The 27,955-nt window shown below is 43.1% G+C and overlaps 1 protein-coding gene across 1 annotated transcript; it reads left to right on the top strand.

Moving 5' to 3' along the window:
- The first annotated feature begins 166 nt into the window (after positions 1–166).
- Positions 167–24,862, top strand: GET4 (guided entry of tail-anchored proteins factor 4). The gene is made up of 9 exons (XM_065411914.1): positions 167–327; positions 12,478–12,556; positions 13,165–13,246; positions 14,266–14,415; positions 16,028–16,166; positions 18,298–18,438; positions 18,521–18,596; positions 20,389–20,461; positions 23,495–24,862. The coding sequence occupies exons 1-9, from the start codon at positions 167–169 to the stop codon at positions 23,581–23,583; spliced, it is 990 nt and encodes a 329-aa protein (XP_065267986.1). The 3' UTR covers positions 23,584–24,862.
- Positions 24,863–27,955: the final 3,093 nt, after the last annotated feature.

Here is a 27,955-nt window from a genome sequence, read left to right as displayed (position 1 = left end):
GCCACCGAGAAGCGGCGCTGCGGGCACTGGCCCGCCCAGGCTGCCGTCTTGCTTGGTGGGCGGGGCTGACGGAAGCCGGCCCGGGTAGCGAGCAGAAGGGCCTGTGTGTAGCAGGCAGCTGCGGGGCCGGGCCCGTGTCTCTCTCTCCGCCCCCCCCCCCGCATCAATGGCGGCGGCGATGATGGCGGCGGCGGAGCAGGAGGCCTCGAAGGGCGGCGGCGGGCGGAACCGGGGTGGGGTGCAGCGGGTGGAGGGGAAGCTCCGCGCCAGCGTGGAGAAGGGCGAATACTACGAGGCGCACCAGATGTACCGGACCCTCTTCTTCAGGTACAGCCCGACCCGGCAACCCTGCCCGTTCCAGAGCCTTCCGACCGCACACTAACCTGCTGCCCGCGCCCCCCGCCCTTGCTGTTGGACGCACGGCCTGCCCGTCTCTCGTACTCGCCAGCTGATTGGGCTAGAGGGGGGAGGTGCTCACCGTGAAGAGCAGCGTGAAGTGCATAGGGGAGGCGGAATTGAGGGGAAGGGGGGTGCGAGAGGGGTTAGAATAATTCCCTCTACCCGCCACCCCAGTTCGTCCTTCCACCTTGGGAGATCGGGGAGGAGGGAAAGGGGGGGGCTGGATTCTGGCTTGGGGGGAGAAGGGCTTTTGGCTGGTGGAGGAGTGGGGAGTGAAGGGGGGCTGGAGTCTGGCTTGGGGGGGAGAGGGGCTCTTGGCTGGCGGGGGAGGGGGGAGTGAAAGGAGGTTGGAGTCTGGCTGGGGGGAGAGGGGAGTGAAGGGGGGGTTGGAGTCTGGCTTGGGGGGGAGAGGGGCTCTTGGCTGGCAGGGGGAGGTGCCCCAAGCTACCTAGATGTTCATAGGGTGGAAGCTGGCGTTCTAGTGCCCCGAGACTCCCTGGCCAGCAAATCTGGAGACTGGCCCCCGATCTCTAACCTACTCGGGGTTGGGGCCACCCATTGATGGTGGGGTCTTGTAGTTAATGATCAGGGGCCATTCTCCACCCTGAAGTGATTGGCCTGGGAGGTGAGGCAGGTCGTGGCTTAGCTCTTCACCACCACTCAGCTGATGAGTGCTTGACCTCTTGTGGAAGGTCCACACACAGACCTGTTAATCGTGGGCCCCTTGCCTCCCTTATATAAATGGTCCCATTATTCAACTTCTCTCCTTTTTGTACTCCACTGCTTTGCTAAGCTGTCATCACACTCATCTAGAGAGCCCCATGTGATCTCAACAACAGTTGGGCCCAAAAGGAGATGCAGCTTGGTTTTTCATTCTCTTTTCCTTTTCTGGCTGTTTGGCACTGCTTATAGACTTGCCTTGGAGCAAGCAGGATTGGAGAAAAAGATTCCTTACTCATTTCTTCTTACCCCCCTCCCCCCATTATGCCAATTTGCTCCAGCATCTTGGCATCCTAAGGCCAGTCCTGTTGGTAGGGGTCTCCTTTCTCTAACCAATGGAAAGAGAGGTAATGATCAAGGTAGTGTTGCACCTTTTCTATTGAGATGCATAAATGGGTTAGTTACATTATCCCCCTTCCACCTTCTCAGCTGCTTTCATTCCTTTTTAGGGATGTTTAAACTTAAATAAAAGGATGAGGTTACATTTTAAGAAGGATTAAAGAATGTGAGTTCATGAGGAGCAGTTTCTTTTCAGAGTTATGTAAAGGTTAACTATATTAAAACAAGCTGCCAAAGGACTTAATTAACATTTGCTAAAGGACTTTGAGATCCCCAGATGGAAGATAGGATAGTAGTACAGGGTGTTAATATTATTAGTGTGACTGAATTAGTAGTTCTGCAGTAAACCTCATGCTGGGTAAAAGTTAGCATCTGGTGGTAACATAGGTATATCCTTAGCACCTGTAAAGTCTTTTTACTCCAAAATGTTTTCCTTTTAATTAAAAGTGTCATTCATGTGTAAAAGTACAGTGTGCAAATTTCTTCAAACCTGTCATAAAATTACAATTTAAATTTAAAAAACAGAACAAACTTTGATCAATTGTTTAATTAAAATACACAGTGAAATCCCCCATTTTAACACTAAGATGATTTAAAATGTGTCTTAAAATGAATCTGCAGTGAGGGTGTCTCTCCAAATGGGTTGCTTGGCAGGTCGGCTTTTAATTGCAGATCAGATGTAATTCTGGTTTTTGGATGTCCTGATTCTAGTGTCATTGACGGATTATCAAGCAGAACTTGATTTGAAGACTCTTTAAAATACATTGATTTCTCACCATGTTTAGTCAACATGGAAATTTTAAAAAAAGGCAGATATTACTGCACAACTCCACAATTTGTGCCTTGCCTATTAATGAGTAATGTAACAGGTCTGCTTCATGGTACAGTATTTGTACTGTGGTATTACTACTTTGAGTACATGGCTGCTGTAATCTTGAATTGTCATCTACTGTGTAAGACTTTATTATTAAACACTCTTTTGCATTTAATATTAGTCTGAGTGACAGAGACTAAATAGTACTCAGATGTTTAAGGGTAACAATACATCTCCAAATACTTCTTTTGAAACAGTTTGTCAGCAGAAATCTCTCTTTAATTTTGTTGCAGAAAAGTTTAGATTGTGACAATGTTTTTCTTTCTTACACAACTTGTAAAAAGCACTCTTTTCTTTCATAGTAATTTAAAATGCAGTAACTTGCATCCTGGCTTGAACCCACTGAATTAATTTAAAATGGGTAGATCAGGCATAACACAAGAACAAGGAGGCATTCAGTGAAATAAAAAAGTGGTAAATTCAAAAATAATAAAAAGGAAATACTTCCTCATAACAAGTCATAATTAAACTGTGGACCTTGCCATAGGAAGTCATTGAGGCCAAGAATTTATCAATATTCAGAAAGGGATACCACTTAGGAATAACAAGAATATCTAGAGTTGTTATAGTTAGTGCTAATAAATTTTGGAAGAGATACTAAACTTTATGGTTCAAACCATTCCCTAATAGAGATTAGGATGAGACCTAATGAGGGGTAGACAAATTATCCATTTCTCCCTGCTTCAGGGTTTTTACATCTTCCTCTGAAGCATCTGATACTTGCCACTGCTGGAGACAGGATAGATGGAGCTCAGGTCTAATCCAGTATGGCAATTCCTATGTTCCTATGAATGTATGTACTTGGGTCTCATTATTATTGTAGGTGCTGAACCATCAAGCACATCTAGATTTCTGACTTTGGAAATTTCAAGTCACACTTCCAGGTTTAACTTCAAGGTGGTAGTCAAATTGGCTTACGTTTTATTAGTGCTCATGGACACTTGGTTTAATCTGAGTAAGCCATCAAGGTCTCATTTACAGAAATGTTTCGATCCATTTCTACATTTCCCTGCTCCCACTCCACTGCAATGTATAACAATGGGGAATCTTAAAAAAGATAAGGAACAAGAAGTATTATCAATTTAATTAATTAATTGACATGCCAGATACAGTGCTACTTCATTTTCCGTGTTGCTTTCTTCATAACTTCAGTCGTGATCTGGAGAGTGACTATACAATATCATGAAGTGAGAAATTCTATTTTTGAAATATTTGAAGGCTAAATTTGTCTTAGCTTTTGTAATGTGCTCATTTCATATCTGAATAAACCTGCACATAGAATTCCACTACGTTACTGTGCAAATACACACTGCTTATATCTTGATAAACGTAATGCAGTCTATTAGTTCTGTCAACACAACTATTTTTTAAACAATTTTCATTTTAAAATGGCATTATTTTGTTAGTGTCCTATCTTCAAAAGAAGGAATTTAACTGAGCTTTTGGCAGACACAGGATTCCTAATAGCTTCCATTTATAGTTGTATGCTTTAATGGCAGTTAAAATAGACTTGTAAGATGCTGCTTTAAATAAATAAAATTGCTACAAACTTAAGCGATTATATTTTCCACACCTAGTCATAGGTGTTTTCCTGATTTTTGGTCTTTTACTCCCCAGGCGGTGACCTTGAAAGGCAATGCTTTGGGGGCAGTGGGATAGGGGCAAGGAACTGAGAAAGAACCTTGTATTGTTGAACTAGCAATATTAATGGGTCTCTAGAGTTCACTTAGCAGGAAGGTGGTGTTAGAGTGCAGTTTGCTTGTAGGAGGAGGAACAGAGAGACTCCTATTGGAAACAGGTATTTTTGTCCTGTCTGGCCAGAGGGAACATTGTTACTTTTATATAAATAAATCAGAAGGGAAAAAAGAGATTGCTATTTCTTAAACCTCTTGTAACAAACAGCCATTATTCAAAATATAAATAGCCAGGATTGCAAAATCATCACATATGAACCTATTCATCCATTCAGTAAACCAATCCCTGCTATACGGTAGAGTCCATAAAAAGTCTGTATCGAGGCAATCAGATAAAGGTAATCTTTTAGTTTAAAAAAAACAACAACAAATAAACAAAAACACACAAATAAGCCAAGGACCAGAATAATTTGGAACGCGTAGTATGATCAAATAAAAGTGAAATCACTGGAGCATACTTCCAGAATTTTAATATATTGTATTGACATTTAAGCAGTGTCAGCCTCAGAAATTTAGCTGAGAGAGCAAAAAAAACCTTAGCTCAAAAAGGTACGATTTCTGATCTTTTATTTATCTGTCTGGCTGAAAGATCAGTGGGAATCCAGGAAGGTCAACTTTGGCCTTGTCTACATTGGGCAAGTTTCTGCGCAGTAAAGCAGCTTTCTGCAGTGTAACTCCTGAGATGTACACACTGCCAAGCCTCTTAGGGCATGGCTACACTTGCAGATGTAGAGTGCTTTGAGTTAAACCAGCCTTCGTAGAGAGCAGTAGGGAAAGCGCTGCAATCTGTCCACACTGACAGCTTCAAGCACGCTGGCGTGGCCACATTTGCGGCACTTGCAGCGGCATTGGGAGTGGTGCATTATGGGCAGCTATCCCAGCATGCAAGTGACTGCAATGTGCTTTTAAAATGGGAGGAGTGGGGTGGAGTGTGACAGAGAGTGTATGTGGGGGGGGAGAGTGGGTTTTTGGGGGGCTGAGAGCATGTCAGTATGCTGTCTTGTAAGTTCAGACAGCAGCAGACCTCCTCTTTCCCCCTGCCCCTCTCTCACACACAGCATTCCACAGTAACGGCTTGCATGCCGGCTGTCAGAAACGGAGCTTTGAAAGGGCATTTCCGCATTCCTACAGGAGTTCAAAACAACGACAAGAGTGGCCACTTGACTTAAGGGGATTATGGGACGTTTCCACAGGCCGATCAGAGCGCAGTAACGCAACACCTCGTTCACACTGACACCTGGGTGTTGTAGCCAAGGCGCAGCAAACGTTATTCCTCTCGCCGAGGTGGAGTACCAGCAGCGCTGTAGCCGCGGCGTCGGAGCGCTGTACGTGCCTTGCCAGTGTGGACGGGGAGTGAGCTAGGGCGCCCGGGGCTCCTTTATTGCACTGTAACTTGCAAGTGTAGCCAAGCCCTTAGTGCGCAGAAACTGTGGAGTTGCAGCGCTGTAAAAAAACCTCCCCAACGAGAGGCGTACAGCTTTTTGCGCCGGGGCTACAGTGCCGCGGTGCCAGTGTAGACACCCTGGTCGATTACAGTGCTGCGATTGGCCTCCGGGAGGTGTCCCACAATGCGTGTTTTCGCCTCTCTGGTCATCGGTTTCAACTCCACTGCCCTGCCCTCAGGTGACTAACTGTGAGCCCCACCCCTTAAATTCCTTTGGAATTTTGAAAGTCCCCTTCCTGTTTGCTCGGTGACGCATGCAGTGGTCTCAGCACATCTTTCCAGGTGACCATGCCTGCTCCATGCACCAGGCAATCCCCCACTTGGAGCAATGCCGAGCTGCTGGACCTCATCAGCATTTGGGGAGAGGAGGCTGTCCAGTCCCAGCTGTGCTCCAGCCGTAGGCATTATGATACCTATGGACAGATTTCACAATGCATGACAAAAAGGGGCCATGACCAGGACACACTGCAGTGCAGGGTCAAAGTGAAAGAGCTGCGGAATGCCTACCGCAAGGAGCGGGAGGCAAACCGCTGCTCCGGTGCTGCGCCCACGAGCTGCCGGTTCTACAAAGAGCTGGACGCAATACTCGGTGGCGACCCCACTTCCCCTGCGAAGGCCATTGTGGATACTTAGGTGGCTCGTGTGCCAGTCGAGAGTGGACCAAGCCAGGAGGAGGAAATCTTGGACAAGGATGTGGAGGGGGAGGAGGACCCAGAGGCAGAGGACTACTCGGAGGTTAGAGATGCAGGCAGCCAGGAGCTCTTCTCTACCCCGGAGGAGGCTAGCCAATCACAGCTGTCGGAGCTTGGCGAACCGCAAACAGGAGAGGAAGCCCCTGGTAAGTGGATTTGATTTTTGGGAATCGCTGAAACGAGTTGTTGGGGGCAGGAGGGTTGCAGAAAGCAGGCTTGTGTCTGTATGATGCGCGTACCACCACATGCCTAATCTGAGCGGCAGAACAGGGTGTTGATTGACTCCCTCACTTCACAGGAATCTGCCTCAGAGATGTCCACGAAACTCTCATGGAGATACTGGGCAATCCGCTGCTGCAGGTTCTTTGGCAGAGCTGCTTTGTTTCTTGCCCCATTAAGGGTCACTTTCCTGCGCCACTCTGCCATCACTGGGTGGCATTGCTGCACACAGGCGAGCCACATAAGGGCCAGGGTGGAAGCCGCAGTCTTGGAGAAGACCCTCCCTTGATTCCCTGCTCACCGTCAGCAGCGAGATATCTTTCATAATGAACACAGCCTGTGGAAAATGTGGGGACAGGAATGATAAGGCCCCCCACAGTGCTGGCTCTCCCCAAGAGCCACATGCCCTGTGTACAGTACGGTCCTGGAACACTGATTTTCCCCTGCTATTACTCACCATTTTGGGGGGCTCGTGACTCGTCTGCTTGCCTGGGGTCAGCCAGTTAGTGACAGGTATGTGAATAGTGGCTGTGTTTTAAATCACTGAATCAGTGGTCTCTGTGTTGCAAACAATACTGCTTCTGTAAAATGTTGCATTTTGGCTTCACAGATATGACCTTGGGAGCCCAGCCTCCCTCTTTATGCCAGCTAAACAGCTGTGCAGAATTAGGAAGAGGGCACAAAGAACTAAAGAGGACTTTCTGCGTGATGTCATGATGCACTCCGTGGCCGAAAAACAAGAACTAAAGGAGTGACAGGACAGCGAGAAGAGGGACTGAAAGGAGAACGTGGCGTGCCAGAATGAAGCCACGGAGCGGCTCTTAAACGTCATGGAACACCAAGCAGACACGCTCCAGGTGCTACTACCACTGCAAACTGAGCAGCCCTGCTGCCCTCCCCTGCAGCCGCTGTCACAAAACTCTTTCCCATGCGCCCCCCCAGACACTGCCAACACACGATTATCACCTGCTGGCTCCAGTCTGTACCCACTGCATTCCACTCCTGCCCCGTCACAGTCGAGCTTTGCGGACTCCCAGTACCCACTGCACTCAATACCCGTCCCTCTGCAGGTTAGCCCTGCCGAAGTATGGTACCCGTTGCACTCCAAAGGACAAGGTTGCATATGATACCTGGACATACACAAATCTTTAACTGTCCTGGGACCCTCCCTTCCCCTATCCCCCACAGTGCTGATGTGTTTTCTTTGTTTTTCACTCTCCTCCAGTTGTTGTGTTTTAATAAAAGAATTGTTTTGGTTTGAAAGCAATCTTTATTCCATTAATTGAAAGCAAACAGAGCCCTGCAAAGCAACATACAATTATGTTAAGGCCCCTTCTTGCATCATGTGCACCAATCACCTCCTAGCATTACAAGCATTGCGCTCCCGAGCATAGCAACAAATATTAGTGGATTTCGGCTTCAAATTGCTGCCTTAAGGCATCCCTGATCCTTATGGCCTTGTGCTGCGCCCCTCTAATAGCCCTGGTCTCTGACTGTTCAAATTCGCCTTCAGGTGCTGAGCCTTAGCGGTCCAGCCCTGAGTGAAGCTTTCACCCTTCCCTTCACAAATATTATGGAGCATACAGCACACGGCTATAAGCATAGGAATATTGTCATGGGCCAGGTCCAGCCTCCCATCTAGGCAGTGTCAGCAGGCTTTTAAACAGCCAAAAGCGCACTTAGCAGTCATTCTGTATTTGCTCACCCTGTTGTTGAACTGCTCCTTGCTGCTGTCAAGGTTCCCCGTATATGGCTTCATAAACCACGGCATTAAGGGGTAGGCAGGGTCTCCCAGGATCACAATGGGCATTTTGACTTCCCCTACAGTGATCTGGTCTGGGAAGAAAGTTCCTGCTTGCAGCTTTCTGGACAGGCCAGTGTTCCGAAAGATGCGTGTGTCATGCACCTTTCTAGACCAGCCTGCGTTAATGTCTGTGAAAAGCCCACAGTGATCCACAAGCGCCTGGAGAACCATAGAGAAATACCCTTTCTGATTAATGTACTCAGTGGCTAGGTGGTCTGGTGCCAGAATTGTAATATGCATCCCATCTGTTGCCCCTCCGCAGTCAGGGAAGCCCATTTGTGCAAAGCCATCCACAATGTCACACATGTTTCCCAGAGTCACGGTCTTTAGGAGCAGGATGCGATTAATGGCCCTGCACACTTCCATCAACACGCGTCCAACGGTCGACTTTCCCGCTCTGAACTGGTTAGCGACCGATCGGTAGCAGTCTTGAGTAGCTAGCTTTCAGAGTGCAATCGCCACATGCTTCTCCATCGACAGGGCAGCTCTCATTCTCGTGTCCTTACACCGTGGGGCTGGGGCGAGCTCATCACACAGTCCCATGAATATGGCTTTCCTCATCCGAAAGTTCTGCAGCTGCTGCTTGTCATCCCAAACGTGCATGACGATGTGATCCCACCACTCAGTGCTTGTTTCCTGAGCCCAAAAGCAGCGTTCCACTGGTCAGCACCTCTGTGAACGCCACAAGCAATCTCGTGTCGTAGCTGCTATGCATGGCGAGATCAATGTCAAACTCCTCTTGCCTTTGTAGTTTAAGAAATAACTCCACTGCCACTCGTGACATATTAGTGAGAGCGAGCAGCATATTGGTCAACAGTATGGGATCCATTCCTGCAGACCAAAGAGGCAGAGCGTGCAGTACGCAAACGGTTGAAAGATGGCACCAAATGCAGAAGGAAGCACAAGGATTGCTGGGATGCGAAGCAATGCATTACGGGGCATTGGGACAGGACCCAGGATGTCCTGTGACCCCCTCCGCCTTCCCACAACTCTTAGCAGCAGAAGAGGAAGAGAGACTCTGGGATAGCCGCCCAGAGTGCACTGCTCCGAATACCGCTGCAAGCGTGAACATGCTATTGCGTAGGCAGCTGACGGTGTGAACACACAACAGCGGTTTCCCTTCAGCGCTCTCTGAGCGGTGCTGTAACTGCCGGCGCTGCAGACATACCCGTAGAAAAGATAATCTTGTCTCAAATGTTCTTTTGAGCACCCAAGACTACTTAAAACAATGGCTAATATCCTTAGTGTCTTCAATGGTGATTGCACAGTTGACAAGTATTCTAATCTAGCATGAGGCAAAACAGACTTGGGAATTAGAAGACAACAAAAATAATTCCTCATTTCTCTAAGATCCTTTTACCACCTGTTTGCGATACTGCATTTTTAATTTAAAATTGAGACTATACAAAACCTTTAGCTATAGAGAGTGGTGGATGTTATGTCCAGGAGATTGTAATGACAGCAGTGTGGTAATAATCACGTGGCCTTATAATGGCAATTTTGGAATGAAGGATGGTTGTGTTTTTTCTCACTTTGAGTTTTTAAAATCCTTTTTTAATTGAAGAAGCTAGAAGCTGAATTGTTGAGCAATTGGGTTTTGAAGTGTGAAGTTTCTAAGGCTATGTCTACACTTGTGGATGTAGAGCACCGGGAGTTAAACCAGCCCTTGAAGACAGCAGCAGGGAAAGTGCTGCTGTGTGTTCACACTGTGCTCCTTGTGACTGTAGAGCATGTCCACATTAGCAGCTCTTGCAAGGCCATAGAGAGCAGTGCATTGTGGTAGCTATCCCAGTGTGCAAGTGGCTGCAGTGTGCTTTGGAAAGGGTTTGCAATGCCTAATGGGGTAGGCACAGCGTCACATGATGCAGGGTTCCCAATCCCATTGTTCCATGGGCATCCTACTAGATTGCCAGCTGCTTTTCAAATGAGGGGGTAGGGAGTGTGTTGTGTGTATGTGGGGGGAGAGAGTGTGTGTTTTGGGGGGCAGTGTGTCAGCATGCTATCTTGTAAGTTCAGACAGCGGTCAGGGGAAGGGGGAAACCCGACATCAGCCCCCGTCTCTCTCTCTCCTCCCTCTCTCCCCCCCCAGCAGGAGCATTCCACAGTACTGGTTTGCTTTGTGTCCCGGAGCAGATAAGCCTGCGGGCTGTCAGAAACAGAGCTTTGAAAGGGGATATCCGCATGCCTGCAGCCGAGTTCAAAACAATGACCAGAGTAGCCACTTGACTTCAAGGGATTATGGGACATTTCCGGAAGCTAATCACAGTGCAGTAATGCAACACATCATCCACACTGAGACCGTGGTATTTCAGCCCGGGTGCAGAAAGCTCTATGCTTCTTGTGGAGGTGGATTACCAGGAGCACTCCAGCTGTGGGGTCCAGGTGCTCTAAGTGCCTTGCCAGTGTGGACACCTCGGGAGTCAGGGCGCCCAGGGCTGATTTAATGCGCTCCAACTTGCAAGTGTCAACAAGGCCTAAGACTGTATTTGCTGTCTTTGTAAATGGGTGAAAGTGACTGCTCAGATTCTTTGAAATACACCTCTACCCCGATATAACGCTGTCCTCGGGATCCAAAAAATCTTACTGCGTTGTAGGTGAAACTGCATTATATCGAACTTGCTTTGATCCACCGGAGTGCACAGCCCCGCCCCCCGGAGCGCTGCTTTACTGCGTTATATCCGAATTCGTGTTATATCAGGTCACGTTATATCGGGGTAGAGGTGTATTGTGTGGTAACTCTTTCTGATTGCTGTCAGCTTTGTAGATACTATCAAAGCTTAGCTAATTTGGCTCTACAAAGGATGGTTGCACTTCCCATGTCCTCTTGTGTAGCAGCCAAAAGTGGTAATCAGGGAGACTAGAAGAGAGTGAGGAGAGACTGGGAAAGAGTTGAGTGGAGATGTCTCAGAAGCTGGGAATGAGCGACAGGGGATGGATCACTTGATGATTACCTGTTCTGTTCATTCCCTCTGGGGCACCTAGCACTGGCCACTGTTGGAAGACAAGATACAGTGAAACCCTGCTATAACGCGATGATTGGGGTCCAAAAAATTCGATCACGATAAATGCGGGGTCGTGGTATAGTGGGGTTATGAAAAGTTTACCATTTAAAGCCGGTCAGTTTCAAGCCGGTCAATTTCTCTTGGGCAGAGAGCAGGGGAGATGTGCAAGGGGCAGAGGAAGAGTGAGGAGCAGCTGGGGAGGAGAATGGCTCTTCCCGCCAAAAGGAGAAGCAGGGGGAAGAGGCAGTGGGGAAGGCACGTTCCTTTTTTTTTTTTTTTTTGTGGTTCGGCGGCGCTCCGGCCGCTTGTTTGTTTGTTTGCAGCGAGCAGAGGAGATGTGCAAGGGGCAGACGAAGAGTGAGGAGCAGCTGGGGAGGAGAATGGCTCTTCCTGCCAAAAGGAGAAGCAGGGGGAAGGGGGAAGAGGCAGTGGGGAAGGCATGTTCCTTTTTTTTTTTTTTTGTGCTTCGGTGGCGCTCTGGCCGGTGTGTTGTGGGTTTTTTTGTTCTTTTTTTGCGCGCTTGGGGCGGCGGGAGCCACCTTATGATCGCGCTATATCCGAATTCACATTATCGTGGGGCACGTTATAGCGGGGTTTCCCTGTACTGGACTAGATAGACTTTTGGTCTGACCCAGTAGGGCCATTCTTATGATATGATATGATGTTTGTGATATGCAACCTTGTCTTGTAATGGCTTAACCGTATGTTACAGTGCTGTATAGCATTTATACTGAAAGCACTTTAAACTTCCATATATTAACTGATGCAATAGGACATGCTGGAGACTTGCATTTATTATTCACGTAATAAGAATAATTGTCTTGTGCATCATACCAGACTTTTGGATGCTGTCCCACTGTTCCAAGAGAGTAAGAATATTAAGTTTTATATTTAAAAATGTTGTTAGGGCAAAAGTGGTAACGTGATGTTCCAAAGTTCTAGTATAATTCCTTGTTTTCATATGCTTATAACTTTTGATCAGCTCTCCTTTTGGGACTAACTTTTGGATGAGAACCAAGAAAGGGAAATTATTATTTTTTTAATATTCATAATAAGGTCCAGTCATATACTATATGCTTTCTATACAACCAGCTTCATTGTAGCTTTCACTTGTCTATACATTGATTTTCAATACAAACATACATCTTTGAAAATAAATCTTTGTCACCTTGTGCTTCAAGTAGTATTAAATTACTTTCAAATTCAAGTGATTTTTGAGTATATGCAAACCTGTCTCTTAATGATACTTTGTCTCAAGAATATTTTGCTTTGCTTTGTTTTTATTTGCAGGTATATGTCCCAAGGCAAACACGTAGAAGCAAGAGAATTGATGTATTCAGGGGCACTGTTGTTCTTTAGTCACAGCCAAGTAAGAAATCCTTTTATTTTTTTCCAAATTGTTTGAGGGTTAAATGGTGACTCATTAGTGTTAAAGTTTTGGGCTAATAACTAGTCTAGGGCTTGTCTACACTCGGACAATCAGAAAAGACAAATCAACTAAGATCATGAAGCAATACACAGGTTAAAGCACATTAAACCCTTGTGTGACGTTACTTAGTTCATTTAATCCTTCTTCAAGGATTTGGTTACTTCATCTTAACTTTCCTGAATGTCCCCATGTAGACAAGTCTTTATTGTGGGAAGTTGCTATGTAGTCTTTTCCCAGTGCACAAGTCCTGTGTCTTTTCTGTGTAGAGATGAATTGCATCACTTGTAGAGACTTTGACATTCATGTGTGTCCACACTGCATTTGCAGCCTAAGCCAGTTGTGCTGTATTTTCATGCAGATTTTTGGTTTACTTTATTAAATTACTACTACTTTTTGTGAGGGTGGAACAGGGTTAATTGTCCCTGTTCCATCTGAAAATTTGTCTGCTTTTCACAAAACGCTTTAAGCATTTTCTTGATCTTTTTCTAGCAACTAATGATAGCTTCAGCACTAACAATACATTTCTTGTTTTTGTGCACATTTTGTAGCAAAACAGTGCTGCTGATCTGTCCATGCTGGTTTTAGAGTCCTTAGAGAAATCGGACGCAAAAGTAACAGATGAACTACTAGGTGAGATTATCTCATTGTATTTAGTTTGACAGAGTTTCAAGTGTATTTGCACGTCAGAGAAATTTGTGTTATCAGAAATGTAATGTTCTCCTAAACCTTCAGTCCCTTTCATTGTGCCATGAGTTGTGGGCTCCTGTTTTGCTAAGGTGTTAATTTAGTTCCAGAAGTGACACACAGACAAAATTGCTGGAAAAATAATGGATTCTCAGTAATTGATGTGGCTCTAAGCATACGGACATACTTTGAGCAAACATCACTATGTTTTGTAGGTGGAGCATGATTTTTGGCATTGTCCTCTCCCCAGCACAGGAGCGACAAGTATTGTCTGCACAGTAATTGACCTCTCCGCCGCTTTGATGGACAGCGGCTTCCTATCCAGTCAGTGTGGTGGTGTGTGCATTGCCCGTGGGTCGGCCATTTTGTCAAAGAATCTTTGCTTGTCGGACTGTCTGATTCGGTAAGCGTGCAGTTCATAAAGCCCTTCTTCTTCTGAGCTGCCCAGCTGGAAATCACATGAAGAGTCCCTTCCACATCAACTGCTGTTCTAGGGGCCTGCTGACCAACTGGAGAATGGGATAGGGAATGCACTTGGTTTCCATAGGTCCAGTCTGGCATTTCACTCCACGGTCCTCCGACAGCCCTTCTCCTAATTACAGGCTCCCATCCCTGACACTTCTTATGACTGGAGTGCACCTTCCTAACTGAAGCCTTGTCTCCTCACTGGAACTCCCTGACAGCAAAGGAACATCTATCCTAAGCCATGGGACATGGGAAGCTGTTCCTACCTAGTGCCAGTTACTAGGCAGGGTATGGTTTCTGGCACTGCAGCGGAGAGGTCAATTGGAAGTTACTGATTTACAGAGCTAAGATTGACTTTTACACATGGAAGTACATTGTTCAGTCACTCATTTAAGAAGAACAACTAATCTTTCAAGATGTTTTTACAAAGGTTTATTGATAACAGGAGAAACTTTGCTATGTTTCTGGTAATGTTAATTGCATATTTGTATTGCTTCTAGAAAACTTGGCTAAAGTGTTTAGTTTGATGGATCCAAATTCTCCTGAAAGAGTAGCTTTTGTGTCCAGAGCACTGAAATGGTCCAGTGGTGGATCAGGGAAACTCGGTCATCCGAAACTACATCAGTTATTAGCCATCACGTTGTGGAAAGGTAGGAACAATTGATTTTGCTCATTTTTGTAACACTGAGATTTCTACAATCTTTTAAGATAATTATATCAATAACTTAATTTTCTTAAGGGTGAAAAAATGAAATATAAATGTGTATAGATTGGGTTTGTTCTTTTCATATTGTGTAAGTTAAAATTTTGCTTGATAAACCCGAGGCTTCCACGTAGTGCTCTAGTAAACCCAGGCTAGTCACAATAGAGTTTAAGACACCATCGATTATAAGTTATTTCAGTGTCTGCTTTTCTTTTTTTTTTTTTTCTTTTCTTTTTTTTAAATCCTGGATTAACTAGCCACAGACAGTTTCAGCACATGGCAACACTTCCCAGTGGTCTTCAGGTTTTTGACTTGGTGTCTACATGAAATTGAGCTCTGACCATCAGACTTACTTAACATAACCAATTTCAGAGCCCTTTTCTTGAATTTATTGTGGTTTCATTATGCGTGAAATCAAATGTAAAATGTGATAAGAGAGAGGTGCATAAAACTCTTACTTCAGTCATAGATGATGCATGAATTTAAGGTGTGTTATATACAGTACATACGAACGTTAGTTTGAGAATAATTGAACAAAAAGTCACTTTCTCTGATGTCCCATGGGTCTCTACCAATACCAATATACTAAGTGAACTTTCTAACAAAACAAAATCAGACCTGCTCTTCTGCAGCTCTGAAGTCTGGATGTTAGTCAAAAATAGTAAACTTTACCCCTTGGTCGAAAGTTCAGACTGCCTTTGTTTGATGTGCCGTACTATTTCTCAGTGATGTAATTGTGTGAGTTATTGGTTGGCATTTGATGGGTATTGCTGTTGTCAGCTGCCGAGTGAGAATATTTCTGAAGCATTAGTGTTGGTTTCTCAATGAAGCTCCAACAGGAGTGTGGACGTGATGGGCAAAGGAAACAGCATGTACTTAAAATTGAGTGTGCTCAGACTAGAGCAGATGACTTGCTATCCATCCACGGGTGTTCTCTTAGGTCATATCTTTTGAGACTTTAATTTGAAGAAGGCTGGATTATTAAAATGGGACTTTCAGGTTCAAAATATAATTAATATCATGACTTTGATGTGCCCTGGCCATTGGCTAGAACGCAGCTTTGTCTGAAATGAAGTTCTGGTAAAATCTTTTTATTTCCTATTAACTTTTGCTACAGTATAGAAATAACTGAAGTTTGATAGTGGGAGTGGGTCAGACTCAAATTAGGCGAAACCTCTTCTCCACCCGATTCAAGGTAATGGCATTGGAGTTTAAGGTGAAACTTCTTGCCCCATCATCTCACTACTGGTGATAATATATTTAATATGCTGATAGTCAAGATTGTAATTTGGTGTATTTGAGGAGTAAGACCGATTTAGACAGGGGAAGCAATGTCTGAATACAAACAGTTTTTAAATATTACTAATTCAAAATGTACTTACAATTTATTTGAAAAGACAAATGGCCATTTCCTTGTATTTGTTGTATATACCCATGTTTACATAACAGCCCCCATGACACTTCCTTTTGGAAAAGGAACAAACCTACCAAATGTTCTTGAATTAAGCATAACAAACTGATTTCTTAACAGCTGTTTTCTTTTTGTCTTTCTTCTGTAGAGCAAAACTATTGTGAATCTCGGTATCACTTCTTGCACTCCACAGATGGCGAAGGATGTGCTAATATGCTCGTAGAATATTCATCATCCAGGGGATATCGCAGTGAGGTGGACATGTTTGTAGCTCAGGCAGTCTTACAGTAGGTGTTCAACATTTATTTGTTATAAAAGTGTTTGCTGTGCAAAGTGTTGGATTAAACTATTTGCATTCTGGGGTCTGGCCTCAAGCTAAGTAGGGTAACTATGAGTTAAATATATCTTTTTTGCAAAAGAAATTGTAAAAGTGAATAAAGTTTTTTAGTCTTTTGTGTAGTTAGTGAGATGGAAAAACTTTGTATATTGATTCAAAGATTTTATGTGACCCACTCCCACAATTTATGTATTTGTATGTGTGGAAAAAAAATTTGACCGTGAAGGTGTGAAAGCCCACTAACTATTGGGAGAACTAAACTAATCCATCTGAATCTGAGAGTAGCATCCTCATCATTAAAGTAAAAGTTCTCCTTTTAAGAGGTTATATTAGTGCCTTTATGTTAAAAATGAATTTGTAATCATTTGTAAGATCCCTTTCTTCTCTTCATAATACCCCCTGAAAGCCAGATGTTGAAATATGTCCTTGTCATTATTATTCATGTGATGGTGGTGCCAAGAGGCCCAGATCATTGTATTGTGCTGTGTGCAAACACAAAAGCCTGATGTGGTCCCTTCCTGGGAGCTGGCCATCTAAGAACTACTACTTTTGTTTCATCAAGCACATTCAATGGCAGTGTAGGGTACTTCAATGAGTGGAGTTACTGCCAGTTTCCTAAGATCATTAAAGTATTTGTTTTATAGGGGGAAGGAATATATATAATTATGCAGGTTTGCAAACTGATAGTCAAATATTTTGATTTACTAGCCTGGACGGTGTCCATTTTAACTCCGTTTTAACTAACACGCTCTGAAGATGAGCAGTTCCCAGGCTGCCTGCCTAACTGCCAGCGAAAATGGCTTCCCTTTCATCTGTCGCCTCTAATTTTTTTTATTATAATAAGCCTCTTATATGGCGGGTTGGACAGGTTGGAACAGTAGTTGCTTTTGTCATGCTGAAACACTTCTCAAACGTAGTCTTTCTGCTTTTACTGTAACATTCTCCAACCTGTAAACTGGAGCAGTTCCTTTATGGGTTTCCAGTACAGGCAGGGCAATTACATGTGTTGAAAAGCATTTATAAAGGTATATTATGCCAAGCAGTATTTACGCAACTAAATCTTTTACTGACCTAGATGTATAGCTAGAATAAATCTTACAACATATGTGGATTTATCACAAGCTATAATCCTATGCAAAATTGATGTTGTAACTTCAGCAGTGAACAATAATAATAATTAATAATAATAAAAACCCACAAAGTCTAATGGTTCAGGTACAGAGGCTAATACAGAACTGAAAGTGAAGTCTCTCATTACAGCCCTCTCAATACTTACTAGCATTTACCACCTGAGCACAAAGTTCCCAGTAAGTGTGTGGGTCTTGCAAAAACTATAACTAGAAATAACTTAGCATTATTCAAGAATCAGATGATCTTGGTCATCAATAAGTTCATTAACTAGTGACAAATTCTGTTTGAGAATCTGCCTGTATTTACTTAAGATAGGACTTGCAGACATTTAGACTCAATATGGACAGAATTTGTTTGATGTACTAGCACTGAATCAGTACCAAGAGTAGAAGAGAAGTTTGTTTTGTCATTCAAGATTAACAGATGCACACCAAAAGAAGGGGGTGATTATTTTGGATATCAGGAAAAATGAGGTATGCGCTAAAATTAAAATTTATTTCCACGGGATAAACTTTTGGCCACAGTAAGGACAGCTCCAGTTAACCTGAATTATGCATAAAAAGTAGCAGCCATTACAATTTTTCACGTGCTTCTGATAGAGCTTGAATAAAGTTGGATAGAATCATGCCTTCCTTTAGATTAACTTTCTCATTGACTATTACTATCTAAGCTAACAGTATGACTCTTATTAATTTGCAAATGCTTCTGGTGTTCTTTAAAGTTGTTTAACAATTTTCTCCTTGGCTGGTTTTAAGCAGTTGCTAGAGCTCTTCATTTTCAGTTAATAGAGCTTCTGTTATTAACTGATCTATTGAGCCTGATGTGGCTTTTTAAGTTAAAGTTATTGTAGATCAGAGTGAACATTAGACTTTTTTTTCTTGGTTTAAAAGAAATTATTGGGAGCTCCCAAATACCATTTTTAACATCTATTTTACTGCTTCCTCTTTCAGATTTCTCTGCTTAAAAAATAAGACCAGTGCATCAGTGGTTTTTACAACATATACACAGAAACATCCTTCAATAGAAAAGGGGCCTCCATTTGTACAACCATTGCTAAATTTCATCTGGTTTCTGTTACTGGCTGTTGATGGGTATGACTTCTTATTACTTTGTTTTTAATTAACTTTTTCATTTTGTGCTAAGATTACATTTTGTGCTTTGTTTCCTTTCTAGAGGAAAACTAACAGTATTTACAGTATTGTGTGAACAGTATCAACCTTCACTGAAAAGAGATCCTATGTATAATGAGGTGAGTTATCAGTAGTTAGTTGTAACACAGCCCAGTAGAATTGATTAAATAATGCCTTTTCAACATAACATACACACGTGCTATATTGTGTAACCTAATAAAATGCAACAGATGACTCTTTTTGTCAGGTTTTTATCAAATGGGATTGATACTGTGCAAAGTGTTTGTCAGTGGAACAATCTGAGGTTTAGACAATTGCCTTTTGAGAATGCAATTATGGTAATTCTTTAATATAAAGCACGTTGTCTTAATTATTTTTTTCAAAAACATTTGTTTCTCTGCAAATTGGAGAGAGAAGTTGTGTTGCTAGAACAGGGGTGGGCAAACTAAGGCCTGGGGGCCGCATCCGGTCCTTCAGACCAGAGCCGTAACTAGGTATTTTTGCGCCCGAGGCAAGAATATAAAATTGCGCCCTCCCCCAGGGCTGGCTCTTCGGCGGCAATTCGGCGGCGGGTGCCTCAGTCCCTCTCGGAGGGAAGGGCCTGCTGCCGAATTGCCGCTGAAGAATGAATGAAGGGGCAGTGGTAGAGCCTGTGATTTTGGGGGGTCAACTCATGATTTTTGACTGCTTGGGCTGGTAATGTTGCTTCCAAGATGGTCTTTGGTTCCAGTCCAGTTCCAATCCAGAGAGGGACTCACAGGTTAAGAGAGGAGGGAGGTGTTGGATATCAGCAGTGGCCACTAGGGATCAGTATGTGTCCTGAGAATGCTGGGAGTTCAGGTTTGCAGGACAGGATCAGGGGTGGCAGGTTTGTAGAAATTTTGGTGGTGCCCAGAACACGCCCCGCCCAAACTCCATCCCCCCACCTGCCCAAGGCTCTGGGAGGGAGTTTGGGTGAGGGAGGTGGTCTGGGGTGCAGGCCCTAGGCTGGGGCAGGGGATTGGGGTGCGGGAGTTTGGGGATGGGAGGGGTGCAGAGGGATGGCGTGCAGGGGTGAGGGCTGTGGGTTGTGGCTGCAGATGAGGGGTTTGGAGTGTGGGAGGGGCTCAGGGCGAGAGTAGGGGTGAGGGCTCTGTCTGGGGCTGGGAATGGGAGGTTTGGGGTGTGGGAGGGGCTCAGAGCTGGGGCAGAGGATTGGGGTGTGGGGGGATGAGGGCTCTGGCTGGGACTGAGGATAAGGTCTTTGGGGTGCTGGAGGGGCTCAGGGCTCGGGCAGAGGGTTTGAGGGTGCAGTGAGGGGTGAAAGCTCTGACTTGGGGAGTGGGCTCTGGGGTTGGGCAGGCCTGGGGATGAGTTTGGGGTGCAGGCAGGCTGCTCCGGGTCAGGGGCCAGAGAGGAGGACTCCCCCCAGCCCTTTCCCTGCCGGCAGTAGCAAGCTCTGGGGGAGGAGCCCCCCTTTCCTGCCCCCCCAGCAGCACACTCACCCGCACCACTGTCACTGCATGTGCTCCCCCAGCCCATATCCCCCTCCTGTCCTTCAAACCCCTTGATCCCAGCTCAGAGCACCCTCCTGCACCCCCACCCCCGAGCCTGCACCGCTAGCCAGAGCCTTCACCCCCCCTCCCCCCACTCCCAACCGTCTGCCCAGGCCCGGAGCCCCCTCCCGCACATTGAACTCCTCATTTCTGGACCCACCACAGAGCCCGCACCCCCCAGCCGGAGCCCTCAACCCCTCCTACATCCCAACCCCCAATTTCGTGAGCATTCATGGCCCGCCATACAATTTCCGTACCCAGATGTGCCAAAAAGTTTGCCCACCCCTGTGCTAGAAAATTATAGGGTTTGACTTTCCTTATCTTAGATACTTCGACATGTATAAACAATTAACATCTGTTTTGTGTGTCATTTCAGTACCTAGATAGAATAGGACAGCTCTTCTTTGGAGTTCCACCCAAGCAGACGTCATCCTATGGAGGATTACTAGGTAATTTATAACAATGAAATGTCTATGGCTACAACCTCTGATCTTTTTGGAAATAGTACCAGTTTATGGACTATTACTCACCCATTGTATTTGGCCTAATTTATTAAATTAATTTTAATTTATGTATAGTGTCTTTATGATACAAGTAAGCACAGATAAAATTAGTCACCAATATAAAATGAATCAATTACACTTGTAATGTAATGGATATGAAGTTTGTAAAATCCTCACTTCGGTTAAAAAAGGGAAGAAATGGTATATCCCTATAAATATTAAATCTGAGATTAAATAGTAAATTGCAAAGTAAACCCTCCTGCTGAAATTTATGCATTGGCTTCACTTGAAGCATATGAGTATTTCCATTAATTTCAATGGGAATATTCATTTCTTAAAGTTGAGTACATCTGGAAGTATTTGCGGAACTGGGACCTTTAGAAGTCTAATATTTTTCAAAGTAAGTAGTGTTTGTGTAGTAAATGTTTATTTCTGCATGAGGAATCAATATTAATACAGTTTTTTCTACAAAAGTCTTATTGGAAGAAGAAATCAAAACATCAGTTACTAAGTACTATTCACGTTTTGTTTTGTGTTTTTTAAATCACAACGGAACAAATTGAGTCTCATTATATTTAAAAAATCATCGACTACAATATTTTCCCATAAAGAAATAAATTCTTCCTCAGAAACTTTTTTGGCTTATAATAAATACCTGTTTAATTCCTTTATCTGGTACCCAAAGTTTAGTAAAAATATCACTATTGTAATTGATCCAGTATATGAACAGGCGTTCAGAAGTTTGAATCTGTGAGAGTGAGATGGAGGACATGCGAACGCTATGTTATAAACCACAATTTTGTTTCCCAAGACTCATTCCTGTATTTAAGGCAGATGTTACAATGTACATCTGTCCTGCCATTCAATGCTTTCAGCAACTTTTCCAGGGTTAACAGAGTCAACTTCAGTAAAAGCTGGAACCTAAAAAGCATGTCAATAATCAATCAATCTGATATATCTAAAAACTTTTAATTTCTCAGATGTGTCTTTTTAGGGGGGATGGTCACTAAAGTGCTGATTGTCCTCAAATCCCACTGAAGTTAGAATTCTCCATATTTTACTCCTGACAGAGTTCTGCGCCCACGGGGGGCGGGCGGGTGCAGAATTCATATGGCCCCCCATATTTCTGTGCCCCTCATGCGGAAAAACGGAAAAGCAATCTGTGGGGGTGACATGCATCTCTTCCTCTGCAGCCAAGGCAACGCTTCTATTCCAGCGTGCCTGGAGCAGCTTCAGAGACGCAAACCACTGCAGGGGGAGAGGGGCTCGATGTGTGTGCCTACTGGGGCTGGCCAACAAGCGAGAGAGACTGTCCCTCTCGATACTGCCGCTTGAGGGGGGTGGAAGAGGGTAGGTCTTTTTGTTATGCAGGAGGAAGGAGAGGCAGAAGTGTAGCACCCTGCCTGCCTAGTAAAATGTAACTTCTTGAGAACTGAAAAAACACTTAATTAAATATTAGTATCATGTTACTGAAAATTGTTTGTTTTTATGTTAAAGAAAATAATTTGTAAAAAAAATTGTTAATGTTTCTGTTGATCTCATTCTCTGAAGCAGAAATGTAGCAACCTGTCTGCATAGTAACGTTGTTAATTATTCTGTTGTTCGTTAACTGTTCCCATTCTCAGTCAATTCCCCCAGGAACTTAAAAACCTGTAAAAGTTTTAAGGCCCCTACATTGCCAGAGTGATGTAAAGACAGTAAGGGAATCAGCTAGGAAGATCTACGCGCTTTCTCACTTTTTTCCTGTGCCAAAGTGGCACAATGGGGTTAGGTTTTTACTTGCCCATTTAAAAAAAACCTGTAAAAGTTTTAAGGCCCCTACATTGCCAGAGTGATGTAAAGACAGTAAGGGAATCAGCTAGGAAGATCTACGCGCTTTCTCACTTTTTTCCTGTGCCAAAGTGGCACAATGGGGTTAGGTTTTTACTTGCCCATTTAAAAAATAAAAAAAAACGACTTTTGAGGGCAAATAAAACATTTACCAAGCAGTCAATAAAATGTCAGGACAATCAGAACCAAACCCTTTTCCAAAGTACGCAGCTAGGTCCAGAACAATGATGAATAAAACTGTATGACTTTCATGTGTGAAAGTCTGAGCAATTTAAAATGACATTCTACTTATTTTTTCCCCCCTGTGTGGTGTTCTGTAATGCAATTTAAATGAAAATCCAGGATTATAACTGGAATGCAGGGTATTAGTTACCAAGTATTTCTAACTTAACTTTCATGTGTTTAGGAAATGCTGAACAGTTATTGTGACTTTTTTCTGTATTGTAGTTTAAATCACTTACCAAAACAATTGAAAATGGTGTGATTATATTGCATTATTTTGACAAATAAAATTTGCAGAATTTTTAAATTTTGGCGCATAATTTTTTGGCACAGAATCCCCCCAGGAGTAATATTTAGTCAGTGTTTCAGTTGGAAAAAGTAGCTTTCAAAATTAATGTAAATAACTTCACTGCTTATATGGTTTTTTTATTTAAAATATATTGATTTGTTTTGTTTGTAAATGGAGACTCAGGTGCTCAGTCTTTTTATAGAACAACGTTTGATTCAACTATAGCTCTCTAGTTTTCTAGTCCATTCTAGCTCCGATTTTAAAGTGCTCTAGCTCGCTTTGGCATGCAGTTTTTGAGATGATTACTGTGGTCTTCTGTAATCACTTTTTATTGATGATAAAATGTTTTTCACGTGCTGTTTTTAAAAATTGGCCTTGTTTTTAAAAATTTATTAATTCTGAAGTAAAATTTTCCATATATCAGTAAGTATCTGAATAACTTAAAGGGGCATAAGAAACACAGACGGGGCCTGCAATGTACCCTACTGTGAAACTGCTGTAATTTGAGGAATACCTTTTAACTTCTATATTTATATTTTTAATTATCCACTCCATTACAGTAATGAACTTCAAAATAAACTAGTTTACTCCACCAGTTTTCCAAAATTAAAATTTAACTATCCTGTATTTAATTATAGGAAATCTTTTAAACAGTCTGATGGGAGCTGGGGAAGATGATGATGCAGAAGATGGTCAAGAAGATAGCAGTCCTATTGAACTTGATTGAATTTTTTTTCATTAGGAGCTGCATGAATTTGGCAATTTGATAACTCAAAAGACAATTTCAGAATTTGAGTCCTGCAATTGTTTCTCAACAACTAAAAGGGCTCCTCTTTTCTGTTAAAGAAGGTTGCTGAAATGTTTTATGATGTTTGGTCTATATTATTTATGAAAAAAGAAATAGCCAATAGAACTGATTGGAATGATTGTTATCAGACTTCCAATATGCTGGCTGGTGGCTTTGATTAAGATATATAGTCTTCTACAGTTTCAAATGCAGTATTCCCTTTTTCACAATAATACAAAATAAAGCATAAACATTTGTTTGTTGCTTTACATTTTTAAATCAGTTTTGTTTTAGTGTATTATGAAAAATGCTTGACCTTTGCTGTCACAAAGGAATGTCTTGAAAGGCAGGGTAAATAGTTGTATAGCTTATCTATAAACCCAGTGCCAAAAGTATTTCAAGACAACCCAAAGAGGGTGTAATTAAAAGTGCACATTCAGGAAACTTCAATACCACACACACATCCCGAAATTCATTCCTGTCACAGCAACTAGTATAATTTGCACAATCCAGAACAATTCTGTGTATCTAAAATCAGTCTCCAAATTACACTCTTATACAGATGTTCCTTTATAAGTAGTTGCTCACCTCTCCTCTGATAAGAATGGATCATTTGAATGTAGATGATTGGCTGCTAATTAGACCAGAATTTCTTAGCCTTGTTTTATACATAGATATTCAGCAGCTAAAAAACCTCCTCCAACACATAGTTTTTTTCATTTAGAATGGAGTCTTTTAGGTTTAGGTCTGTAATAGTGTGTAAAGGTGACAGTTTGAGGTTTTGTTTTAGTAACCAAACAAAACCACTACATTTTTTTTCCTATAAGCAGCACATGGAAATCTTTGAAACACAGTTCTATTTACAGAAAAGGAATACTGCAAAACTATCAGTTCTTTAAGATACAATATTTATTTTTATTGGGTGGTTGATTCATTTAACACCTTATGTAAAAAATAATAACCACAAACTGTGCATTAGGCATAATAATTCTTGTCTCCTTTCAATGCAGTGCACCACGTGATAGCTGTATGATTAAAAGATGAAATTGGGGAAACACTTTATTTTTTCACATCTAAAATAAAAGGCTTAGATTAATACACGGTGATCATGCATGGGGGGGGAATAATACATTTTTATTTACTGTAAAAAGAAAAAAAAAAGAATTTAAAGGAGGACTTTGTGTTAATTGTTGAGTATTAAATAAATACTTTATACTGGGATCTGCAGCACTGTTGCTTTTTGACAGTTTCACAATTGGAAGTCTCATATTTTTAAGGCATTTTCCCCTGACATAACCATTGATTATGCAGTTCTCGTCTTAGGCTTTGGATAACTTCTGCAGTTTTGACTTGCTTCATACCTCCAGAAGTCAATAGCTCTTAGTTAAAAACTAGTTCTGGGATATGGTTGCTACAAGTACAGACTGACAAGAGTTCCTCAAACTCTGTCAGGCAGTCAATAGGAAGTTTGTATATACATGCTTTCCAGCAGTCGAGCTCTGGACTGTTTTCCCCCTCCTACCTTGATTAGAGTTGGTGCAATGGGAAGCAACTCTGCCTGTTTGGTGGTCTTAGATGGCAATTTCCCTTCTGTTTGTTTAATCCTTTCTGTTTGCTGGAAGCTTAAATGTATTTCTTTGAACAACGTGGATCAGGAGAAGATCCACAGTTATATGATAACACAGGTCTCCCTTACAGAAGCATTCTGGGTGACCTGGGAAAAATGCTTCAAACCATATTCTCAGGTGCCAGTTTTTGCTGGCTCAGAGATGCAGCCCACGACCGTCCGAGGTAGTTGGCTCTGTGGACGGATCTAGGGACATGTGTTGTGTAGCCTCCTTTTGCAGACTATCTCTGAAGCCCACTCTATACCCCTCTTTTGCAGACAGTGCACCACCTCTTGGAGATGGAGCTCCTCAACATATCCTGAACAATCCAGAGTTCTGGATAGTACACCTCGGGTAACTTTACCCAAAATAGAGGGGGTGGATCTGCACTCTAACACAGAAGCTCAGCAGTGACCCTCGTAGTATTAAGGCGGAATAACTTCCCAGTGCATGGAATGCGGGACAATCGGACTTCCTCTTAAGTCACTTGTGAAAATCCCACCCAAATGATTGTGGGATTCCTAATGCTGGGATGTTGTTACATGCAGATCAATTCTATTTAAAGCAAGTGCCTAGTTTAAGTGAATTTACTGCCACGTGCAGAGGGAATCACTGTAGGAGCTCTTTCAAATACAGTATAACCAGCTTCCTGAGAAACAAGTTTGAAAGGCTCTGAGCCTGCAAAGAGATTCGTTGAGGTGGGCTTCTGCAGTGCCCAACTGAGGTTAATGGGCCTGTATGCATCATTTTGTAGGATTGATTGGTGCTTTAATGAATAATTTTTATGGCCCCCGTGTACTATAAATGACTAAATTATATAGCAACACTCCTTGTGAAGCAGAGCTGCACTAATGTTAAGTGGTTATGAAATCATTTTGCATTGTGACAGGAATACCAGTCATGCAGGGCTTAGGAGGGAAGTCTTTTTGGACTCTGTAGCCCTCTGGGAAGAGGGGGTTGGAGGAAGAGTGGTTTGCAGGGAAAGGGGGCACATGGAGCAACATGAGGAGCAAAAAAAATCTAACCCTTCTGAGAGAAATCAACTACCACTTGGTATTTCATGCAAGGCTCCATTCCTATGGGGTTTAGGTGCTCTGCTGGGCAGCCACCATCTCCCATTGCTCCCCAACCAAGACCATGTGCTTTGGCCCTTTCTGGCCAATGCTTCTGAGATGATGTCATACAGCAGGGTCTTTTCCCGTTTGCTCTTCTGAATCGCAAAGCTCATTTTTCTGCCTCCTGCTTTGCCCATTCCAGGCCAGCAGAGCAGAACAGGTACAAGAAACCCAGATATCCTTTCTCTGGCTGTTGCTTTGCAGTGCTTTACCCACATCTAGTGTTCTCATTCCCAGTGCTGTTTCATCAGGTGGAATAGATGCATCTAACTACTTGGGTTGTTGGAATGAACAATTTAGGTAATGACAGAATTTGAAATAAGCTAGTGGACATCAGCTACAATCACCATTCAGGAGCAATGCACAATTGTACACGAGATGCTCTCAAAGCTTCAGTTTTTGTCTACGTGGCAAGGGTATTATAAAGCAGCAGCACCCACTCCATATAAAGGTTAAAACTAGCTTTACAGTAAAAACCCACTTCCAAAGAACCCCACCCACTATACCTAGCTTCCCCCAAAAGAAAGTCTCCTCCCCCCCTCCCCCCCGGTGTAATTCACATGGCTCATTTCTTCCCAAAGTAGACTTCTAAGAAGGCTTTTTTTGGGGGGGGGGGGGAGTGGAGTTATGGTGACTACTAATGTCTCTGTTCTTGATGTGAAAATGTTCCTAATGATTTGTCTTGCCATGTCTCCAAATAGCTTCAACTGTATTTTCTGGCCTTCCTGTGGAGAAATATACTTAGTATGGGGGGAGGGAGGGAGATATGGGAGGAGTTTGGTGTGGGGAGGGTGGGTTTGCAATGGGAAGTTACAAAACACAGGGTACAACTACACTTTGAGCTGCAGATGTAAAGTCCAGCTCAAGGAGACCTATCCATGCTAGCTCTGATTAGGGTGACCAGATGTCCCAATTTTATAGGGACAGTCCCAATATTTGGGGCTTTTTCTTATATAGGTGCACCTATTACCCCACACCCCATCCCGATTTTTCACACTTGCTATCTGGTCACCCTAGCTCTGATTGAGCTAGTGTACTAAAAATAGTGTAGTTGAGGCAGTGGGAAGGGCTAGCTACCCTGAGAACAATCCCATCCAAGCCACTAGGTGCATACCCTGAGCATCTACCCCCTCACGTGGTCACTATTTTTAAAAAACTTTTTATTAAGGCACAGTTACAATATAGTATGTTAATATTTTATTGTATAGGACTCCTTCAGGATCAGGTTAATATTCCAAGAACCTGGATAAACATTCTGGGCTTGCTGACTAGGGAGCCAGCCTCCTCTGCTAAAAAGGGTGACCAAATTTCTAAATACTTCTCTTTTTGCTACTTCTCTTGTGAACATACTTGGTGTGAAAGCTTTTCCATTACAAGGACAGTCCATATTTTACTATATCACATTTCCAGAGAAGTCCCATTTTTCCAAAATGTGCAGTATAAGTCTTGCGGCTAACCATAAAAAAAAAAAATCATCAATTTGTCCTGTTTAAAATGTAGCTCCATTACTGGAGCATTAAGTAAGACGGTAAGGGGATCTCTAGGAAGTTGTCACTTTGTCAGAAGATGAATCTCTCTAATAATTTCCTT

This window comes from Emys orbicularis, chromosome 10 (assembly GCF_028017835.1).
Source record: "Emys orbicularis isolate rEmyOrb1 chromosome 10, rEmyOrb1.hap1, whole genome shotgun sequence".
NCBI lineage: Eukaryota > Metazoa > Chordata > Testudines > Emydidae > Emys > Emys orbicularis.
Note: the sequence above shows the minus strand (reverse complement) of the source record. Positions and strands in the feature narration are given on the sequence as shown.

Coding starts and splice junctions, on each gene's coding strand:
- GET4 (XM_065411914.1), top strand. CDS start 167: ATGGCGGCGGCGATGATGGCGGCGGCGGAGCAGGAGGCCTCGAAGGGC. Junction 14,416..16,027: donor AGCCATCACGTTGTGGAAAG/GTAGGAACAATT, acceptor TTTCTTCTGTAG/AGCAAAACTATTGTGAATCT. Junction 16,167..18,297: donor GTAGCTCAGGCAGTCTTACA/GTAGGTGTTCAA, acceptor TTCCTCTTTCAG/ATTTCTCTGCTTAAAAAATA.